Source organism: Helicoverpa armigera, chromosome 2 (assembly GCF_030705265.1).
Source record: "Helicoverpa armigera isolate CAAS_96S chromosome 2, ASM3070526v1, whole genome shotgun sequence".
NCBI lineage: Eukaryota > Metazoa > Arthropoda > Insecta > Lepidoptera > Noctuidae > Helicoverpa > Helicoverpa armigera.
In genome coordinates this window covers 11,398,715-11,422,072 of record NC_087121.1, presented here as the reverse complement: position 1 = coordinate 11,422,072, position 23,358 = coordinate 11,398,715, and the positions used below count along the sequence as shown (strand labels likewise).

At 37.0% G+C, this 23,358-nt stretch overlaps 2 protein-coding genes across 3 annotated transcripts in view; one reads left to right on the top strand and one right to left on the bottom strand.

Annotated features, from left to right (window-relative positions):
- LOC110378268 (uncharacterized) overlaps positions 1 to 15,492 on the bottom strand; it is a 28,826-nt gene extending 13,334 nt beyond the window's left edge. The window contains exons 1-10 of the mRNA XM_064039952.1: positions 14,943 to 15,492; positions 13,198 to 13,351; positions 3,793 to 4,011; positions 3,519 to 3,624; positions 3,149 to 3,295; positions 2,402 to 2,560; positions 1,789 to 1,928; positions 1,184 to 1,451; positions 618 to 871; positions 130 to 253 (exon numbers count right to left, since the gene is read on the bottom strand). Coding sequence (XP_063896022.1) covers positions 130 to 253; positions 618 to 871; positions 1,184 to 1,451; positions 1,789 to 1,928; positions 2,402 to 2,560; positions 3,149 to 3,295; positions 3,519 to 3,624; positions 3,793 to 4,011; positions 13,198 to 13,351; positions 14,943 to 15,129 — 1,758 coding nt within the window. The 5' untranslated portion in view covers positions 15,130 to 15,492. The remainder of the gene's footprint in view (positions 1 to 129; positions 254 to 617; positions 872 to 1,183; positions 1,452 to 1,788; positions 1,929 to 2,401; positions 2,561 to 3,148; positions 3,296 to 3,518; positions 3,625 to 3,792; positions 4,012 to 13,197; positions 13,352 to 14,942) is intronic.
- A 175-nt stretch (positions 15,493 to 15,667) lies between these two features.
- On the top strand, positions 15,668 to 23,345 carry LOC110378189 (diphthine methyltransferase). Of its 2 annotated transcripts, XM_049843672.2 has the most exons (6): positions 15,692 to 15,938; positions 16,122 to 16,315; positions 21,402 to 21,541; positions 21,843 to 22,301; positions 22,595 to 22,730; positions 23,025 to 23,345. In XM_049843672.2, the coding sequence occupies exons 2-6, from the start codon at positions 16,128 to 16,130 to the stop codon at positions 23,323 to 23,325; spliced, it is 1,224 nt and encodes a 407-aa protein (XP_049699629.2). In that variant the 5' UTR covers positions 15,692 to 15,938; positions 16,122 to 16,127; the 3' UTR covers positions 23,326 to 23,345. The 2 variants fall into 2 exon arrangements, with proteins under 2 accessions (XP_021193019.3, XP_049699629.2); XM_021337344.3 differs by lacking the exon at positions 16,122 to 16,315 and having other exon boundaries at positions 15,668 to 15,938.
- The last annotated feature ends 13 nt before the right edge of the window (positions 23,346 to 23,358 follow it).

The following is a 23,358-nucleotide window of genomic DNA, read 5'->3' as shown; positions in this document are numbered from 1 at the left end:
CTAATTTTGTCTCATGCAATGACGGGCGCAGCTAGAACCTAGAAGTGATGAAGTCAGAGTAGAGACAGTGCGACATCGCAATCAGTCAAGTTAATTCTGTTACTCTTTTAAGTGACCTTATGTAATTACCTGCGACAACTCATAGTCGGGCACGAAGGGCTTGACGCAGAGCAGAGTCCGCAGCGAGAGCGGCGAGCACCACGGCACCAGCACTCCCAGCACGTACATTATGTTCCAACACCAGCACCACGCTCTGAGGAGTTAGGGGTCATATATGAAGATGTTCTCCAGGAGAATAAAATGATGATCGGAGACGTCATGATGGAAAATCTCCTAAGAAAGTGTAGAGACACAATGTACCTATTGCTAAGTTAGCACATTCTCACTCAGAGACAGGCGAGGAGTCAGTCTTCTCAGGGCACTCACTTCTGATGTTATTTATGTGTATGTGAACTTTGGCACAATATACAAACCAGTATCAAGCATTCAGATTTATCATTTATCTACTCTGAAAGAGAACGTCTAAAGCGTTAAGTCCGCCATTGTACCTACCTTTGTGCAAGAAGTATTTAAATAAATAACTCTTTAGAACAATCCCGCAGCCCTGGACTCAGTACCTGTGTGCGAGGTTGAGCAGTCGCCAGGCGGGCCATCTCGTGCTGGTGCTGCGGGCACGGTCTCTTGACACCAGGAACACGGGCTGCGATGGGTCGGACCGCGGCGTCACTATGGAAGTGGCTCTTGTCGACAGTACTGTGGGCACTCGTTCCCGCCGGCCTCGGAAGTGTCGGGTGACCACCCAGCGAGCTGGTCGCCAGATACGACGAGCCCATGTGAATGATCGCGTAGGAGATACCGCGCTGCGCAACTCCTGAACAACGTGACACAACACCGCATGATCATCCATGTCTGTTTTCCATTTAGTATTGGTACTAAAGATAGGGTATATAAAAAATACATTTCAAAACGTGATAATTTCGATATTAAAAAAGAAAAACTAATTTCGATCTTAGTGATTCGATTGCCACAAAGTCAAAAAGTTTTGGGAATAGTCCCGGACTATCCTGCATAACTGCTTTTATGGTTCCGTCACACCTACTGAATACATAGTTCAATATCCCATTTTCCGTAATAAAAAATCATAGTTTTCATATTTATATTTATTTCTACTTCTAAAAATTACCTTCATAAGCAGCGGCTCCCGATCCCTCAGGAACGCTAGATCCCTCAGCAAGAAGTAACGATGCTGATGCAGCTTGTGCGCTTGCATCGCTGCAGCGGCGTCCTCCATGGGCATCCAGCGCAGCTCGTTCTTCAAGCGCAGCGCTGCAGCGGCTAACTTCTCCTTGCGCCACGCGTCGGCGCGGAAGAGGATGGGATGGCTTGCACATATTCGCGCTTCGGCTGTTGCTAAGCTCGCTTCTAGTTTTCTGCGGACTCCTTCTTCGGCCCTGGGAATAGTGTCAATGAATTAGTGGGATCAGATTTTTTATCGTTTTCAATGAATTTTCATTGATACAAAGACCAGACATTAAAATGACCACAAATACAACATTTTAGGGAGACTAATTAGAATTATTCTTACTAGAAAAAAAAGTATTGTTCAAATCGGTTGGTAAACGTCTCAAATATACGGGCGACCAAATATAAAAATTACAAACATGTGAATTGATACAAACATGTGATTGAACCCTCTCTGTTTTGGGAAGTCGGTTAAAAATTACCCGTATTTTGCTTGATATTTGCAATTTGTGCATTTTGAAGTACTATAGTCTATCTCAGTAATACCTGGTAACAATAGCAGAGGCCCGAAGCTGGGCCGCCAATAACGCCGGCACGTCAGGTCCTAGCGCGGCGAGCGGTTCGCTGGCCAGCACCGCCGCGCACACTCGCGACACGTACTCACGCATTGCAGCTTCACGTACCTCCTGTAGGAATAGTTATATGGGTTAAAACAAGGCGATGGGCTAACTACAGAAATGAGTAACTAGTTCAATTGTTGACTGAGACTGGTAAGTACATAGTATAAGTAAATAATAGGTTAAAATAGCCGTTCAATCAAACAGCTTGCCCTTTGACCGAATAGCGCCGTTTGATTACATTGTATTTAATGTACAAAAAGAAATTACATACTTATATAATAATTGCAACGTTAACTGTTCTTTGCACCTTTATGGCTATTATAATTTGAGCACCTTATCTATTATTTTTTAAGGGATAATGAATTGCTACATCCCGCATAAAGGTATATAGAAACATGCCATAAATCATATGATAACAATTAAACATTTATGGAAAGGTTAAGGCATCATTATTTAGAAGAAAACGCTGTGAAAATTATACATTACAAAAGTGTCCATTATTTTACGCGATGGCCAATCAAACAAATATCTCCACAAACCTCTTCAATATCCTTCATAGGCATCTTCTGACTGGCGAGCTGGGCAGCTCGGCGCTCTCTAAAGTGTAGGAACCAGCCGCGAGCCTCGCGTTCCAACAGCGCTTGCAGTGTACTCGCCGCACGACGCACTAGCTCACGTCTGTAGAGGCGTAAATCCACCTGGAATGGGATGGAAATTATTGTAACTTGAGAATTGTATTGTTTATCGAAGTACGATACAAGAGAATAAGGTAGCATAGTAAGAAGCTACAGTGACATTACAATATAAAACTGCAGCCCTGGTATAAGAAAAACGGGCGGAGTGACGTCTCAATCTAAAGAACTCATTGACTCCTGGCACAGCGAGGACGAATGTTATGACGTCACAAACCACAAGCCTGTGCAGTCCTGGTACAATAATGGGCGGGTGACGTCATAAACCACAGGCCTATAAGCTCCCGCTATGGCCTTCAGCGAAGTCACATACCTCTGTCCGTTGAGAGGAGGTGTAGTGATAAAGTTCTTGTGACGTCACAGTCCACCATTCAATAAGGTCCTAATACATCAGTGACGGCACATACCCGTGTTCGCTGTGGTGGTGCAGTGGCAGGACTGTGATGTCACAGTTCACCATCCACTAAGGTCTTAGTACATCAGTGACTTGACATACCTGTGTCCTCTGCGGCGTGGTGTAGCGGCAGGTCAGTGCTGACGTCACAGTCCACCATCCTATAAGCTCCTGGTGGCCAGTAGAGTGACGTGACATACCTGTGTTCTCTGCGGCGTGGTGTAGAGACAGGGCACGGGCGGCGCGGGGCGCGGCGGCTCTCGCGCGTCAGTCTTCTCGGCGGCCGCGCGACGCATCGCCCGCGTCACCCACGCCGCTAATGCTGTTATGTCCTCCTGATGTTCCGGCTTAAACAAGAATAGGAGAAACGTCAAAAAACTGTTACCAAAATCTGACAGTTCTCAGCAAATAAGTTTGCATGTCTGAAGTTAGGCATAGGAACTCCTTGCCCATTTGTGCGTACAGATATTGTCCAGAAACTTTGTTTGTTCAAAGTTCGCTTCTATTGACTTCAGGACAATAAAAAAAAAAACATTTTGCACAAACTTGAGGTGTCAAATGGTTTCATACCTTACATATCAGCTCAGCTACTAAATAACGTGACCTTTCTTCTCTAATCTTCTTGTCCAGGTCGCGAGCTTCTAAAGACGGCATTCCAAACGCCAAGTCAAGAAGTCTGTAAAGAAAACACGGCAGTTATTATTTAATTCAAGAACTCCAAAAAGACCAGGCACTTAACAAGAGCTTTCAGGATAGACCGAAGAGTTCGATGCCTGAGAGAACAAAAGGGTTTAAGTCTAGGAGCTTTATCTACGATTTTTTTGATTTGATTAGAATTCCTTACCTATGCAATCCTTGAAGCAAAGACTTGGCCCCAGCGATGACGGACAGTGGCTCATCCCTCAGCAGTCTATCGCGAGCCACGACGACAATGAGGGTCAGAGCCCGCGCCACATGACAGTACAACTCCTCACGAGCCCTCACACGGCCACGTTGCAACCAGCCAGCTACTCGCCACACGTGCGTTTGACCCGGGAAATGGCGGGAAGGAACCTCGAACTCTCTGTATAAGATACGGAACTCTTTTGAGGTGTTGGCTTTGTGGTGTAGGCTAGTCTATGGTAGTGTTGACTGTTTCAAGTTTGGAACAGTTTGAATTTAGTAAAAGAATGAACGAAAGTGATTTCATGACATCAAATTTTATTACTGAAAGAAAGTAGGGAGAAAGCCAGGTGACGTAAGGCGAATTGGGCCGGGCTGATAGCAATATTTCTGTCATAAAACCAAGCCTCAATATACCTCCCTTTCTCTAAGAAATAAGTGTATTCAGTGAATAGACCTCACAAACTTAAATCAGTCAATAGCCGAACATAGGACCAGCCATATTGGGAAAATATATTTCAGGCATACAATGGAACCTTTTTAAATTGTCGCCTTGTGACGTCACCAATTGATTTTAGCAGGCATATTGTTGGAGCGTTGCGACGCGCCAACACAAAAGGCTAGGTTTGAAAAGATTCCAATGTATGTTAAATAATACAGTTCACTTGTAGGTTCCAACACTATTTTGTACGTAATATAATACTTCGTCTCAACAATAGGCTATAGAAATGTTGAACACTTTAGTAAATAGCTCAATTTATAGTAAAGATATAAGGAGTAGATTAAAAACTGAGTATTATTTACCTACGAAGCATCATACATAGACAGGTAAACCTTTAATTGCCTACAGGAATAGCTAAAATATTTCAAATTCGCTTAGCTTAAACCAATGTGTTTGGGAAAGAGTGCTATTTGCCATTTAGGAGTAAGATAGGCATCTAGAAACTTCCATGGAATGATGAATGAAGGCTACAGTACGATGGAACGCTTAAGATAAACTACATATATTATGATAGCACTGCACAGATACACATAATGCATTTCTAATGTTCATGCTATGTATGGGGGGCAGGACATTAGCTCCAATGCGATTAGACAGGTTCTTCCACTTTAAAAAGCATGGAATTTTTAAAATTGATCCCTCTGGGAAATATATTAGTAAAAAATTATTAGTATTTTTTTATGTCCACGACATTTCTTGTGATACTGAAAATGTTTTGAAGTTATTTATTTTTTACAATAAAGAAAAAAGAAATTCGGTGGCAAATTATTTCATAGAGCTTTGCAATATGATATTTAAAAGACATAACTTTTGTGTCTTGGCAAACAAATCTATCTAGATTCCCAAATCCGATAGAAAAGCACATTGGAGCCAACATCTAAAAAGAAACACACGTAAATATAACATACATATATAGATAGGGCGACATACCCCCATTCACGTATCGATTCCAATTGCTTAGCGCTTAACTTCTTCGGCTTAAATACTCTGTCCTTGTGCAAGCTTTATGAGAAAAAAATCAACTATATTGACCATTACACATTATCAATGGTGGGCGAATATGACACCTATGTACTAGTGTAGTGAGTCTAAAGTTGTATGTCATCTACGCTCACGTCTAGGGGATGATCATACTTTGTTCTAGAAGCTGCTAATTCCAACAAATTCCATAGAAAATATAAAGCAACTAGCTGTAACTTATATATATTTTTTACATACACTTAGGTACGAGAAAACTGGGCCATTATGTATCCGCTATAAATAAGTATTGGGTATAAAATTCAGCCTTCAAAATTGGCTTACATTGTCCCGTCCTAATTTGCAAAGGTCGACATACTTAAGCATAATTTATACGTGTAAAATGTTCGGTCCAACGTTGCTATGGAAAATAGTATACACCTATTTTTCATATTTTCCGCGCGGTGCAAATTTTTAGTAATTGCCCAATTAACGTTACGTTTTTAGGAGGCTATTGCAATAAATCTAATAGAACGAATTTTGAGGAAAAACAAAGGTACGGTATTTTTCTTTTGAGCAAACTGTTGAATTAGCTTCACATCAAGGAGTGATGTAGCAATGAAGACAAACTCTTTGCTGATTTGACTAACTATAGTTTTATAGTGTCGTTCCATTTTGTTCCTGATACAGGAAGTAGCATTATTGCTCATAATTTTTTACGAAGAAAAATTAACCTTGATCCCATTATTGTTTGTCTGTCGTATTAATACGTTCTTTTCGCATTTTTTATTCTAGTACAGCAGATATTTCAAGGCAAAGGTCTGTATAGCCATTCCGTCTATACTGTCTCCTATATAGGTTCGGTAATGATCTATTAACTCGCGTACCTTCACAAATAAACGCCTCGTGTCGTCTAGCCACACAGTTCCAGACAGACAACCATGTCTACATATATTCTGATATATTCATTTCAGACTTTGTGGGAGAAAAATAGACAGTTTTACCTGATCTAAAGTTAATTTGACGCTTAGACGAGGCCGATTTGCGGCTGCCAATTTCTTTAATAAGCAAATTCCAATAAATCTATCATGTCAATGTTAACTTTTCTCCTGTATTCAGAAGCCTAACAATATACTTCAATAGTTTCTATATGCACTAACATACAAGTAAAATATCTAAGTAGCATCGCAATACGACACCGTGGCGCGGCAGCGAGTTCACCGCGTGTACCATTACACGGACATAATTAACTGTATTAATTCAATGGGCGGCCTCACAATGTTGAGGTGTTGTGTTTCTACTCTGCTATGGGGAGAAAAGCAGAAGAATAACGCTTTTATACATGGTAATATTATAAAGACTGTCTTTCTTTGTGTTGTCATAGGAAAAGGCTCGGGAGATTATTGTTCCGTGTTTCACAAGGCACGTTTAATTGGTGGGTCGTGGGTGGCTTTCAGATGAACATCTTTGGTAGTTGTATCAGGTAATCAGAAGCCAAAAATTCTGACCACCAGTTGTTAAGAGGTATCATGTCTTTCAGGTTGCACAGGTAACTGAGTTGAGGAGGTCAGATAGTCAGTCGCTGTAATAGAAGACTAGACTGGAAACCGACCCGAACATAGTTGGGAAAAGGCTAGGCGACGAATATTGAAAATGACAAAATAAAAACATTCTTTGTGTTATCTCTGGCACTTATGATCTGATTTCAAACTATATTCATTTATCATAGTCATCATTATCGGACTATAGACTGTGCCACTGCTGGGCACAGGCCTTTTCTTACACGGAAAAGGTATGATCATTAATCACCACACTTGTTTACGGCAGATTAGTGATTTCAGACTTTTACTCCTAGTGTTTCTTTATCGTATAATATTAGCTTTATCTAAATGCCCCAGGATTCGTGACTGATTATTTAGGAGGATGACCGATAGCATCTTAACTTCTGGTTATATAGGAAGCTTATTGGCTTCTAGCTTCTCAAATCGATTTGCTCCACCTGATAATCGAACCTATGACTCCGTTCAAAGAACTCTTACTATGCGATTTCTAGAAGAACAAGACACATTATAGAGAACACAACTTTTCTTCTATCCTTCTACCTACTTTCAAGTATTTAGCGATATTGCAATATAGAGATTAATGTACCTATAGATGATGTCGCGGAGGTTAACGGCATAGGATCGATCCACCGTCTCCGGCCGTAAGTCAGAAGTCACTTGTTTAGAAGACGTCGAGACTACTGAGGAGTTTCTGAAGCTAATGAGCAGTAATTATATTAAACCTATAACATGATGATGCAGGTTTTTAATAAAACGAAATGTTCAAAAAAACATATTGTAGATCAACATCTGCTGTACCAAGCCCTGAGACAAAAAATTGCAAGACAAGAAAATTACGTTGAACTACTTATGTATTTATTTTAAATATGATTTTCAGTTATTCAAAGGTGCAGTCTAGGCTTTTTATTTGTTAATTTATTTCAGAAAATCCTAACTTTTATGCGACCTCCGTCTACGGTTGTCAAGTTATATTTGGTATCTATATCTATTTTTACCGGTTTTATCACGATTAGTATATTGTTAAATCACGAGATGTAAATAAATATGATGTAGAGCATACGATCATAGTATCATGTCGGTGTGGTCTGACGCATATGATTTACCATGCATGACTTTAGACGTAGCACGAACAGAGCAAGTCTCATAAGACTGTATCTAGTATATTATGTATTGCCTATTCCAGTAGGTTATAAGTTGAACTAACGGTCTATGAACCAGATTATTAAACTATACTGATTTAAATGAAAACGTGTCTGTTTGTAAGGCTTTAACTGTAAAATATCTGAAAAAATCCAACAGATGTACAAGAGTACGAGAATACTGTGCAAGACAACTATAACAATAGTTTAATCCCGAGTGACTCAGTAAAATCCTCACAGCATGCGTCTTATTCGAAACAATTGAGAACACTAAAAATAGCAAACTCTTTTATATTTTTATCTTTTTAACCACATGAGTAACATTTGGTTGAACATCGTCACAAAACAAAAGAAAAGAGTAAAATGATTACAGTGTCGTGGGATGCAATTGTACACTGCGGGCCGACAAAACCGAGTACCTTATACATTTGAGTGAAAACATTAATTGAACTTAATGAATACTGAACATGTAGGGATCTCCTGCACGTCGCATCTTAATAGCCCTAAACAGCGGCTTAACTTCCGTCAGGGCTGGCCCTGCGCGGTTTTCTTTTTAATTTTACTACGGAATGTTAATGCAGCGATATACGACCACTATTTTGGGAAGTCTCTAAATAGTAAGACGTGTCTCTTTGTGATAAATAACCCAGTAGATACAAGCACTTTCGTTCGGTGAAATTCGACAGCCCTGAGTCTACTGCATGATAAAACGTTAAATTAATATCGGCGTGTCTTTTTATTACGCAGATAAAGCGATTCTGTAACTCATTTTACCGGCGAATACAGTTTATATTCTATTGAATAGTCTGACTCGCTGTGAGCGTTCAATTAGGATTCTTTTGACCGGTAGTCCAGTGGGCGGCGACATACGAACTAATGAACGATAGTATTTCATTAGGTACGTTAGTGTTCCATTTATTTGGCCCGAAGTGTACGCTCGACTGGATTTGTAAAGAAAAATGTATTAACTGCTATCAATTATGCTGTCACTTGTTACATTATGTAACTAAGCGATTGCCGGTAAATTAATGTAGCTTTACTAACCGACAATAATTTGTACCAAGAGTTTCATTATAATTTATATTTGTAAAAATTGGCTTATTTCAGGTGAAGGCTGGACTTTTATAGACTATCCAGGGTTCCAGACAGACATTTAAATGACGCTCATTTGAATATGCTCTTAGAATGCCAGTACATACAATGTTATATTGAAATGTAGATTTTTTAACTTGTAAGGCGATGAGAGAGGTCAACCTACTATAATTTAAACCACTTTATATCCGATTCGAGTGCATGTAAGCACATCCGTGGAGCAATTGGCGATTGTCATCGTGAATGTTTGTTGGCTGGATCACTGGCTGACAATGTTACAAAGATACAAGATATTGGCACTAAAGACTGCAATATATTTTTGAAGAAAACTGAAACATGGTAATTCACTTAAAGCCGCTCATTATAATTAGTGTGAGCTGGCTTTTTATGACACGCATTTTACATCTTATTTATTTATTTATTTATTTATTTATTTATTTAATGCTTCTGCACATTTCGTACAAGGCGGACTTAACGCCATAGGCGTTTTCTGCCAGTCTACCTTTGGGTGGTGGAGAAAAAGCTGTGGTAGGTGCAAAGTTTTTGTTAAAAATATTGTCAACAAAGAACACAAAAATATATACAGTCATGGACACATAATTAAAGACACTGTTGGAATCTTAAATTGCTGCCGCATTTCATCTGTATTTCTTTTTTCTGATTGCTACTGGAACTTTATTTTCTATTTTAAAATATTTAAGAGGGCATTGTGAAATATTAAAACTAAAGACTATCTTCAGTGATCCTTCGCGACATGTTTTTTTCGCTTTATCCGAATCTCGAGCGGTATGAACCATAACGCGGTCTGGCCATATCATTAAAGACACTCCATTTGCTCAGAGGAAGAAATGCAAATTATTAATATTATTGATGGTACTTTTCCATAACAACGTTCCCTACACTGTAACTAAGCATACTAATGAGTACTAATATTTGGTTTATTTCCTTTTACCTCAATGACAGCACGACATCCCTAAGCGTGCAAGCGGTCAGTTTTGTTTTAAGTCGCTACGGGAATTTTCTTCCATGCTTCATAAAAATCTGTGTAAAATTGATCAATGTTTCATGTATGACTTATCGCCATTGTGTTTACTGGCCGATCACCAGTTTTTTTTCTATTAAATTTGCGATGGGCCAAACCAAAACCGGCATAAGTTGCTCGATCAAAGAGTCCTTTTTACTACTCTTACAGTGTTTTTCAGAACTTTTCTAATTTGGAAAGCGCTAAGGACCGGTAAATTATGCTTAGCATATAACAAAATGCTATTTCTAAAATATTATAGTACTTGAATTCGCCTATTTTTAATAATATCTTTCTAAAAGATCACCACACCAAGTAGTGGAGAGAAGCCCCACACTATTACTTTTTCGCCTCCTATGTTTGAGAACTTTCTTAGTGTATTTTGGTTCCATGTCATGTTTTGGAGGCGACTAATTTCGATACATTATTTTAGAATTATTCGTATCCCTTTGTTTAATGAGAAAAAAAATACATTTTTGAACACTTGTTAACTGCACCTTTCACATTTGATAGAAATAGCCATCTACAGTATGGACACGCGGTGCTTTTCCAAAAGTAACATCTTCCGATACCCATGCCTTACAGCTTTTCCCGACCCGGTTGTAGTCTAAAAGTTCTGCAGACACAATTTTCGTCCTTTTAGCATCAGATGACTCCCAAAAAAACCAGTACCGAATCATGTAAATGCAATGCAATGTAAATTTGCCTATAGCACCGCCTTAAAGTCTGTTTGCGAACAAGTTTTCCTTGGGGTCGGTTTTGAGTTGTTCTCAAACCATGCCTTTTTAAGTGCCATTGATAAGAAATCTTTAATAATAAATTTATTACCATGTCCTTACTATAGATCAAGTGGTATTAATAAATCCGTATGTCAAAATATAATATTAAAAAGCCTAAAACATTTTACTTACCAGAATTTTTGTTCTAGTCTTATTGATCGGACTAAAATGAAAATTTTTAATGAAATAAACCTAAATTATTACCTAATTCGAGTTTTCATAAGTATTTCACTCACTTCTAAAAAAAAGTATGGCAACTATTTGTATCTTTAGTTTTTTTTTCATAACTGGGCTTTAACTGTCTTTAATTAGCTGACCAGCCAAGTATCAGCTACAAAAGTTAGTGTTCATTTCCCATAGAGCTTATATCTAAAGTATTAAAGAAATAAAATATTTTTTGTCCTTAATTAAAGAACACAAAGTAATGTTTGTTTTAATAATTATTACACTACAGTTTATACCGTGCTTAAGCTCATGTCAGTATTATAACTATTTATTTCACTTCGAGTCGGGGGGTGTCTTTAATTATGTGTCCATGACTGTATATCTACTATCAATATATGATTAATAATAAATATACAATATACATACATACTTAAATACATACATACAATATTACATTTGCCAAGAGAGGCCAAGAAACAAATTAACAACAAAAAAAAGTAAAAAAATTTAAGAAAAAAAAAAAAGACAACAAAAAAAACTGTCTACAGTTGCGACTCTGCCAATTTCCTATGGATGTGGTCGCGTAATTTCTTTTTGAAGGAATAACGACTGTTGACCATCCTGATCTCCAGCGGTAGCTCATTCCAGAGAAGAATAGACTTAACAAAGAAGGAAGAATGAATAATATCTGAACGGTGAGCAGGGCAGTGAAGAAGACGATTATTAGAGGAGCGGAGATTTTTATTGTGCTGTGAACACACATACTGAAAGTGGGAGGTTAAATATAAAGGTGAAGATGGGGTAAATAGTATAGAAAAAAGAGTAGTTAAAGCCCTCATCACACGTCGTTGTCTTATCGGTAGCCATTTAAGTTGCGCTCGATACGCTGACACATGATCGTACTTGCGGAGATTAAAAACGAATCGAATGCAATTGTTGAGAAGCCGGTCAAGTTTATTGAGCAGATCTGCATTCAGGTCATAGTAGCAAACATCACCATAGTCAATTATGGGAAAGATTAAGGTTTGCATAAGCGTCGCCTTAACATTGAAAGGGAGAAAATTTTTCAAGCGATAGAGGAACCGTAGCGTGCTAGTAACTTTCTGACTGACAGCTGCAACCTGTGATTGCCAGTTTAACGTGGAGTCAATGTGTAGGCCAAGATTTTTCACAGTGCAACTGTACGGAATGTTGATGCCGTTAAAAGCTAAAGGTGGCAAGCCAACACTATCAACTTTGCTCATAGTTCTCGAGCTCCCAATAATAATGGCTTGACATTTGGTAGGGTTAACCTCCACCCCAAACCTGTCAGACCAATTTTTCACTACTTCTAGATCAGAATTAATTAGATCAAGCGTATTAATCAAGTCAAATCTTAATGTGTTTTTAATTGCCAGCTGACAATGTAGAATATCCTAGCTAAACCTTCTCAAGGGTTTTCAATCGGAGGTATGATATTTAAAGTACATAACATGTCTTTGTTCTAGCTCGCTTGAAGGACTCGGGACCGGCAGATTTATTGACCAGAGGAACCGCAATCATTATTCAAACGTTCATCTTTGATAGCAATCTGATTTAATCCTGTTTCAGCTCGATACTCCATCGATTCTACACTCGAATGATTACGATCTACCAGTTACGAGTATACGCTGTACTATGTTGAATATAATACAAGCCGAGTTGGAATGTTCGCGTCATCGGCTCAATTACCTATGTCCAGTTAAAACAGTTGTTTAATAAACGTAACGTAATACTGAACTGGGTTAGGTCAGCCAATGGCCAAGAATTTGGCAAAATATTGGCGCTATTGGCGGATTTACCGTTGCAGATAATAGCAGATTTAGAGAAATCGACGAATGAATTAATAATTCGCCACAATAAACGAAAGTTTTTAATGACGAAAAGAAGATTTTACGATGACTGTTTGCGAGATATATTTCTTGTCTTTCTTCTCACTTTTTATTAACTCACGATTTTTTAGTCCTAATAAGGAACAGTTTTCATCATTTAATTAGACTACCGTATCAGCGAACTTCGCAAATATATCTTCCTAATCCAAAATCGATATATCAAGCACTTATCCCTCAGTGAGCTGACATGATAAGAAGCACTAAGCTATCCAGCATACTAAGTCCTGGCTCCCTACTTACCCCTTCTCGCGTATAGCGTGCAGCTGTTTCGGCGACAGGGGATGAGGTTCCACCCCTGCGTCTAGTGCTGCAGCGTCCAGTTCATCGCATGGCGGTGCTACGATGATGTCTGAAGGTCGGTTCCCGGCGCCGGTGAAACGGGATGGTGGAAGTACTGTGGATATACAGTGTTGTTAGTAATATTATAGGTCAAAAGTTTGTTTTTGCTTGAATGTAGGATACTACAGGACCACATAAAAATATTTCTCTCTAGTATTATTTTTCAGGTCAATGAGTTTGATTCCCATAGAAAAGGGAACTGGTTGCAGAAGGCAGAAAATCCATAATAATGTACCTGGGATGTTTTTTGTTTCTATCTGAGTAAAATTCCTACATTAATTTATTTGAAATTCAGAAGGCATATCAATATGAAATCTAGGATATGGTATGTCATTTTAGAAAGTAGTTGAGGGTACATCAAAGTGTGACTACAAAAAATACTAAACCAATTAATAGTTAATAAAGTTCCACACACGGAACAATTATACCACTTAACACACAAAGTTAATTAACATGTTCCAATTTAATTAATTTACTTGGCTCTACATGTTTTATTTTTATCATGATCTTTTGTCATAACAATCATGATGTCTATATTTTGTAAAGCCTTTATTTCTATTTCTATCCTTCTTGGGTTTTCTTATCAAGACATTGGCTACTTAGAAAAGGGAGACAAATTGCTGTCTTATATGTTGACCCAAAATTGTATGTAAAATCAATAACAGGAAGTCACTAAAATCCTTGCTAATATAATGCAAAGGTGACTCTGGCTCTTACATCAAAAATACTGAATATATTTAACTGAAATTTGGTACACACACAGACTAGCTAGAGCCAGACAAAGGACATAGGCTTCTATATGTTCAGGTGTGATATAGTTCTCTAAGGATGTGGGTGGACCTGATGGGTACAGCTAGTATAGTAGCAACTATTTTATTTTAGCTACAATGGCATCAATATTGGGCCTTCTATGAAAAAACTAATAAACGCTCAAAATATTATTAACCCAATCAGTCATTATGATAGTCATAATATCTGCTTGTCATATTAATAGTTGATACAAAAGAAAACAGTACGGCAGCAGATTCCAACACAGTGATTAACATTTTTGTAGCCAAGAGAAAATAGTCATTATCTTGTTGTTAAGCTATTTTAATTATATGTATGAGAATACCAATAGAACAATAGACATTCTTCATGTTTTTGTTGATAAAAAATGGATGTTTACACTCATTTAGAAAACAATATGGCTAGAACCAAATTAATAAATTGTTTTCTATGAGAATGTAATAATTTTTGATGTAAATAACTATCTATTGTATGTGAACTGATACAATGGTTAAATTTATATGTAAAATACACTAGTTTTCTGTATGATTGATTAGAAAATAATAGACTCCCCATAGAGTAAACTAGGTCAATTTTACAGTAGTACTAAACTCAATGCAGTCTTATAGTGTGTTATATTAAATAATTGTGTAAAAATTGTTCTGGAAGTAGAATTATCATTTTGAGTTAAATATTCTTTACACCAGCATCATTTAAGTGGTATCTGTCTAGTTAGGAATAAAGGCATTTTTTTTTATCATCAGTGTGATTAACTAATTTATTATTGTAAGTAATGGTTCCTGGCTTGTGTGTTCGATATTTAAAAACAATAAACATAAGACAAGCTACACAAACACAAGACAAAACGCAGTTCTCACCGATAGGGAAAGTTTTCCAGTGATAAAGAAAGTCTTCAGCGACTTGTTTGATGTTGTTGACGAGCTGCTCCACCTCCGGCGGCGCTCCCACCAGCTGCACGTCGAAGTGCAGCGGCTCGCGCTCCGGGGGCGGCGCCTCCAGCACCAGCGAGTTCGGGCGCGACGCCCGCTCGCCTTCCCCAGACATCCTCAGATATCCCGCAGCATCGACTTAACACTCAATTCCTGTCTCACTAATCGCATAATGATTGCAGTGGGCGGAGAAATCACTTAACACCGACCTCTCATTGTTTTATTATTTACATTTATTTAATCAATTCAAAACGATACATGATTCAGGACGCGAACCGCTCAGCCAATTCATTACGGCTACGAAATTTGATGCCGATTTATATTTTGTTTTGGTCACATAAAAATAGGTTTTCGTAGAGACAAAATTAAAACGCCAAGAAAGAAAACCAATCCCAGCCGTAACGCAAACGAGTTGACAATTTCTGATTTTTTCTGAACGATTTACCAAATGACTGACAGACAACATTGAAAGAAAAAGAATGCGGTACAGCAGCTTCACGTGAAACGAAACGTTGACAAAACGAAACGTTTCCTTACATTATTTTACAAGAAAATTAAAATAGAAAGATGAGATCCACACTAAATTCAAAAGCACCACAACTCAATTAAATAATGAATTCATTAAATCCTACAACTTTTCATTTATAAAAATATGTCTTAAATCTTTTGCTGTTGGCTGTATGCTTCAATGTCTATGACAAGACCCATGAAATAAAAAAGATTCAATATTGTCAATGTGGTAATTTGTAGACTTGTTTGTTATTTACAATAAAATAATAAAATACGGGTTTCATTGACTAAAGTCATTTGCATTTACGGAAAATTTAATACATTCCACAATAAGTTGCTAGAACCGCTGTAGGTGGCATACTTGTACGCTAATAACGTCGGTTTTCTTGGAGAGCCCAAAGGCGATCGGATTAGGTATGTCCTACATAACACATAATTTATTGTAGAATTTATCACTTACTACCCGCGGCCTGTGTTCAAATGTGTTTTAATCGTGAAAACGTATATTTATGTTAGATTTAAGATCGGTAAGTTTCGTTTTGTTGATGTTTTCTTTCGATTTCCTTTGTTTTGTTAATGTTAGTCAAATTCTTTCAGAGAACGATGGAAGCGATGGACATTCAGGCCGTAGAATCGAAACTAAGTGACGTCACTGTGACGGCCATACCCATGAGCGGGAAGAACATACATAAAGAACTGAGCCATGGGAATACTAGTCAGGCAACTATATCCACTGTCCCCGCGACTTCTCCTTCGTCTGTCGGAAAGGATAAAGACAATGGAATGTCGAAGTACGCTCAGTTGCTAGCCGTCATCGAGGAGATGGGTAAGGAAGTCAGACCAAGTTACTCAGGCAGCCGCAGCTCTGCGGAACGTCTCAAGCGTGGCATCATCCATGCCCGGATCCTTGTGAGAGAATGTCTCATCGAAACTGAGAGGTCTGCAAGGCAATAGCTTGCTGATGAAGAAATATTCACAGTCAATTTTAGTGTACCTCAAATTTTGGTAAAGTATGTTATGAAATGAGGAAAAGGATTGAAAAACTGCATGTTGATTATTGTTGATTGTCTTATAATAGACATTGGTAACTGGACAGTATCTTCAATTTAAAAAGTGAACAATTTACTAAGAAAATCCAAGTCTATTTTAGCTAAAATATTAACAAATATTAGTTTATCTGTAGTAAGTGACAAAGTACTCTATTGTAAGACAATACACCAATAAAATGTAACTGAAGGCCATTGAGACGTCACATCAAATCAGTGTAACAATGCCCAATTTAACCTCTCATAAACTATATCTATGGACTCTATAGCATAGAGTCACTTATGAAACCTTCTTGCATACAAAGATTTGTCTCAGCAGCCAGTATTCATGGTTTGTTTTTCCATTAACTTCTGAATTAACATTAGTTTAAAAAGATCTTTAAAATAAGGAAAAGAGTTGTTTTGAGTTATTCAAATTCATTATTCCATCAGATAAATTCCATAAACTATTTATTATTGGCTGCAAAGACAATCTCACAAAGTATACATAACATTTTTGTCTTTACTTAAAACTAGATTTCTATGCTTTATGTTGATATTACTCATGAGAATGGCAATTTGATTGTTTAAGAAATGTTTATAAGTAAAGGTTTTGTGATTGGTTTAAATTTTAAAACATTTAACTTAATGTTTTCTCGCAAGATTAGGCATACTGCTGAGTTTTAGACTTTTATACTTATTCTTCTAAGACCCAGTTGTGTGAATGGCAATAATTGGGAAGCAGTTTGTTTTTTATGAACTAAGCAATATACCTTTTGCCCTCTGTGGCTAAGAAGCAATTTTTATGTTAGGAATAAAATGTTGACTTGTTGATACTCTTGGTTCTATCAACAGTCAATGAAAAACCATAAAAGTTTAAATTCAGCAGGACATTTTGAAACATCTTATTTATTAGAATTAAATATAATTCAGGGTACTTAGACATAAATATAAGAGAATTTAGTTTAAAGTTATGATCCCATACAAAATGGATGTAAGAACAAGACAACAGATTCTTTTTTCAAGTATGGTGGCCTGAGACATGTTTCATACAGAAACGGCTGTCTTAATAGCAATACATCACCAATACTACACACCTATTTGTTACTCATTTTACTTGTCAGTGGCAGAATCTCCAACATTGGCATTGATAAAGCTACAATATAATTCACAAGCTTAATTTGCCATACACTTTAATGTATGATGCAAACTTAGAAATTATATTTGGGCACAGTTACAATTGTCCAAATACCAGATAATATTTTTCTCATCTCTGTATGTTATGTATCAAGGGCCACCCGTAATTCCAAAGATAGCAAATCCCCTTTAGTTGGCTTCTTAACTTGTTTGTCAAGCATGCATCACCTGGAGCAAGCATTTAGACAAGTCCTTCAATATAGCTTGTTATGCATGCTTGACTAACAGCAGAGGTAGCTGCTCATATTTATTGAAAAAACATTTGATTTGATAGTGATAAGTGGTAAATGTAAGTTGGCAGTTGAGAGAACAATAGTTATTGATTCAATGGCTAGGAGATTTAGTTGTATTTTTGGATGAAAAATAGAATTATTATTCTTGATTGCAATCTAGTAACAAATATCTCTTCTACCCATTCAATCGCCCAACTAGTTGGTTTATGAACAGTTAATGTCCTGAATGATAACAGGCTGTGATCGCAACATTTATTGTGAACATCTACCTCATACACAAACAAAATATTAATATTTTTAATGTTTAATGTCATATATTTAATCTGTGGCATAGCGTAATTGCATAACGTTGTTATGTACCGTTTTGAAAATGTATTGTAATTAAGGTGGCGCTGCTGAGCTGCTAGAAAAGTAATAATTTGAGATACCTGAGATTTATAGCAATATTGAAAGCTGTTTAAGATGTTGTTTGTCTTAAAACAACAAAAAAATATTAATTGCTCAATTTAAAACATTTTTCGTTAATTAACTTAGACTGGCAGTCTCTGCTATAGACACAGCCCAGTGGCGCCACAGATAAAGTGTTTTTAAAAGCATAGCACAATAAAGTGGATCTAGAACTATTTAACAAATAAGAATATTAAACAAACTAATTATTCTTGATTTTCCGACGATATTACATTGATATTATAGAAATGGCTTGGTTGTTTTTAGTCTTATTTGGTTTAGCCCAACATCAAGCCTTTATAACAGTGGATCGTACAAACAGTAAAAGTACTAAAAAATCTTACAGTATTCATATACATTTTTTATGTTTATAGTCAAGAAAAAAAATTGTGGACACAAAAGTCTTTTTGAAATTGATCTTCGTGTCAGCCGAAAGACGTCCTCTGCTGGACAAAGGCCTCTCACGAGGTTCGACACTCTGCTCGATCTTCAGAAACCCGCATCTTTTAAATTGATGAATAAAAGTGGTTTTATAAGCTTCTTTTTCTTATACATATTTACTGTTTGTATACTCCACGGTGTCTATTTGTGACCTCATGATAGTTTACGTCATAGCTTGTAAGAAACGTGCTCATTGATTTATGATCATTATCGTTTGTTAGCTGTTAAGTTGTATATATTTAGTTCCTAGTGCCTACCATGCAACGACAATAGTTCAATATAAGGGTATAGACGAGCTCCCGATTAATTTCGAACAAATCTTTGTATAAAACAGATCATTTCAAGGATTACTTCAGGTTAAAAAATAATGGATATTTGAACAGTTAACGATTTTATTTTTATTCTCAAAAAAGTTCCAAGTCTTAATAAACATTTAAATAATTTACCAATACGAATATACTCAAAAAGTACCACCGATATTAGAATTAAATTAGCTCCAATTAGTACCCCACGCTCGTCTGTACTATATCATGTTCAAATATTAAGAATTTCGGTCCAACTGCCGTCAAGTATACTTCTTAGATTAACTAGAATTAAGAAGAATTTACGAAGTAGATTTTAAACTCTTATAAAATAAGTTACCACTAATAAATAATGTACTTACGTAAATAAATGTTATTGTATAATGTAACCCCTTGAAGTCCATTTCAATTGATATTTTTGTATTTATGAATTTTATCTGTAATTTTTTAATTCGGTATATTGCTTCTATCGCATATTTTTATGTCCTCTTTATTCATTTGTGTTTGGCTGTTAAAGATCAGTCATCGTCATTGAGCTTATATAAAAATATTGACACTTAAAAATTACTTGACATAATTTGAATAGCACTATGTAATGTCGACGACTGTACTTTATCACGGCACTTGACAATTGTGTTATATAGATTAGGAGTTGTTTACACCCTTTTTATTACATTTCTTCACGGTATGGAATTGTCTCTGAATCGCTGAATTTTAACATAGATAATGAAATTAATTTGCGAAAACCACTTGGAAAAAATGTAGGTTTTATTACCTGCTCCACGTAATTCATATGTTAAGTGAATAAAATTGATTTGTATACAAACTAATGTTGATTCGATTTTTAGTCGCAGAATACAGATTTAATGATAACGACAATATAAAATGATAGCGTATACGATTTGTAATTACTGTATACTCTTGTAGGTAACATAGAAGTTCTTTAAAACTGAAAGTTCTATTTTATTATATCACCAAACTAGAGACAAAATGACTTATTTTATTTTAACAGAGTATATTTACATATCTTTGTAATCGCTGTACTATTATGTGAAATTATTTAATACATATTTAAAAAAAAAGTAAATTGTATGAAGTTCAAGTGAATATTTTCGGAAAAACATTTCCAAAATAGACATTAAAACTTTTATATAATTTATATTTAAAATGATACGAAACTTACAGTGATACAAACTTTAGATCGGATTAAATTAAGGATATTGTTATACTTTGCAAAGCATACCAATGTAATTGTAAAATAGTATGTATTTATGACATTTTAAAACATTGTAAAATCATTAATTTGTGAGATTATTGACGATGACGGCGCAGGGTCCTTGCTAATTTTTAACAACCACTAAACGATTTGAAATAGCGTTAATTTGGATCAAAGCTGTTTCAATTAGGGTTCATATCTTCTCAATCCGCTCTGTTTATGCTGAAAGAGACGATTTACGAGTGGGTGAAGTTCCAAAAAATTATTTGTTTTGACACTATCTAATTTACTTATTTCACTGAGGTAAACATTTAGCACACATGCGCCGTCGTTAGTCAAAAGAATCGTGATTTCGGGACAGTCCTATATTGTAAATTGTCACTTCGTTTGTCCCAATGTAATATGTAAGAGGCGAACCACAACACAGTACAAATTTTAGCAAATTATTACCTACGTGTAAAGTTGTGAATGTAATGAAGATATACTTTGCTCGTCTTTATAGCGTTAGTAATTATTCATGTATTGTATGGGCATATTTTTATTACAATAAATGGGTTTAAAATAGAATATTTACTTTTTTATTTCTGCTATTTTCCACATCTTAAGTACAATATGACTTTTGCGTCCTCGAGTATTTCGGGAATATGGTTGTTGAACACGATGGAGTTCTTAGGGTCAATTCACACTGAAAGAGCAGCGGCCGGCAGCGGCCGGCAGCGGCCGTAATTGCAAGGGATTGAGCGTGAGCGCGGCGGGCCACGCGGCGCCGCACCGCGCCGCGCTCTTACATTTTCCGTGCTCTTACGGCCGCTGCTCTTTCAGTGTGAATTGACCCTTAATGATCAGCTCATTGTAGAGTTAACTTAGAGTTAACTACTAGAATAATCAAAATCCGCCGTTAAGAAGCCCCCTTAAATATCAACTGAAGAAAAACCAAAACACCCACATGACTAGGTGTACACTCCGCAGGTAGACCATAACAATTACTTACCTATGTTTTTCTGTCCATCCTTTAGTTCGATGGCGGTAACTTGGCAGACCAAGGGTCGCTGGGACACTGGCTACAGCGCCGACTCCGTAGAGTGGTGCCCTGTGGAGCCCTACCGCGATGTACTCGTTTGCGGGACTTACCAGCTCGATAAGAAGGATGAACAAGGTATATATATAAAATAGAGTTACTCTGCAACTGATTAAAGGTTTTTCCTGCTTTGATTATGTAACACGTTTTTCTCAATAAACAAATATAATCTACGAGTTCGCAGTTGCTATGGAGTCTTAACATCACATATGCATACAATTTTTATAAAGAAGACAGAGCCCTAACCCTAAGCTATGCTAGTCCCTGTGATTAGAGGCGAGCTTATAGTCTAAATTCTAAATAATACCTGGACATGAAACCTAAATCCTGAATTTTTTCAAGGATCAATAAATGTAAATTGTATTTTTATTAATTTCAGGAGACTCCTCAGCTAAACAGATAAGACTAGGAAGGATATACCTATTCGTTATCAATAACGAAACCACAGACTTAGTTCCAATTCAATCAGTAGACACCTCAGGAATTTTAGATCAGAAATGGTGCTACCATACCATTCGGGACTATCCCACATTAGCCGTTGTCACTTCAGTGGGTAATCTAGAACTTTATCAATTAACCAATGAGGATGGCTCGTTAGAATTAGAGCTTTGGTTAAAGCACGCGATTGGTCAAGATGTTTTAGCCCTGTCCGTTGATTGGTCGACAAATAAAACGTCTTCGGAAGAACCTTGTTTGGTGGTCAGCGATTCTGCAGGCTGTGTGCATGTCTTGAAGATAGTGGAAGATGGGGTTCAGGTTGTGGGAAAATGGGAGAGTCATAGCTTTGAAGCGTGGATCGCTGCATTCAATTATTGGAATCCGGATGTATTTTATTCAGGTAATTAATAAAGTATTTAATAAAGTTGAGATCATATTTTCACGAAAACCCTTAGGTAAATGATAATAACTACATATTCTGATTACCAGAGACCTAAACTTCACTAATTACTTATGATTAATATTTTGTGGATTTACCGATTTATCTAAGCACTAGCTTCCGCCAGCCTTCCTCAGATAAGCACGTTCCAGCAAGCAAACAAACTCTTTAGCTTTATCAAAATATATATATATATCAAAACAATAATCTTGCCCTACAAACAATACATGTCGTTAATCATCTCCGAACCCCAGGGGGCGATGACTGCGTGTTCAAGAGCTATGACGTCAGAGTGCCAGATGTCGCCACTGCTGTGAACAGGCGCCACGAGGCGGGCGTCACTGCAGTCAGGAGCCATGTGGATGAGGAGTATCAGCTGTTGACTGGAAGGTACCTAGTTTTTGATTTGTAGATTCATATTAGGTACGACCTTGCTTGACCACATTTATTAAAAAATATAACCAAATTGTAAACCTAATTTTTGGGACGTTGATGGAAAAGAAACGGCGGCATTAAAATTTTCTGAAATCGGATCAGTAATTCCTGCTTTTCCAATAAGCTATATTCGATTTTGATCATAACCTACCTACTGCTAATACTCTTGGTTTCACTCAGGAATCTATATTTCGTACGATGATTTGCAATGATAAAGCCGATAGCTCACATAATTTGCCTCCATTACAGTTACGACGAAAAAGTCCGTCTATGGGACACGCGAAGCCTAAAATCCAGTATCAACGAAATTGATGTCAAGGGAGGCGTTTGGCGGCTAAAATGGCACCCAAGCAAGACAAGCATTCTCTTAGCAGCCTGTATGTACGGCGGGTTCCGTATACTACGTGTAGAGGACCAAATGGAGATCCTTACGGAATATATGGAACATGAGAGCATAGCTTATGGAGCTGATTGGAAGTTTGACGGCAATTTAGTGGCTACGTGCTCGTTTTATGATTGTAAAATGCATATTAGTGAGGTAACTTTGTAATTGTATCTAGTAAAACTGTTTATTCTGATTTGG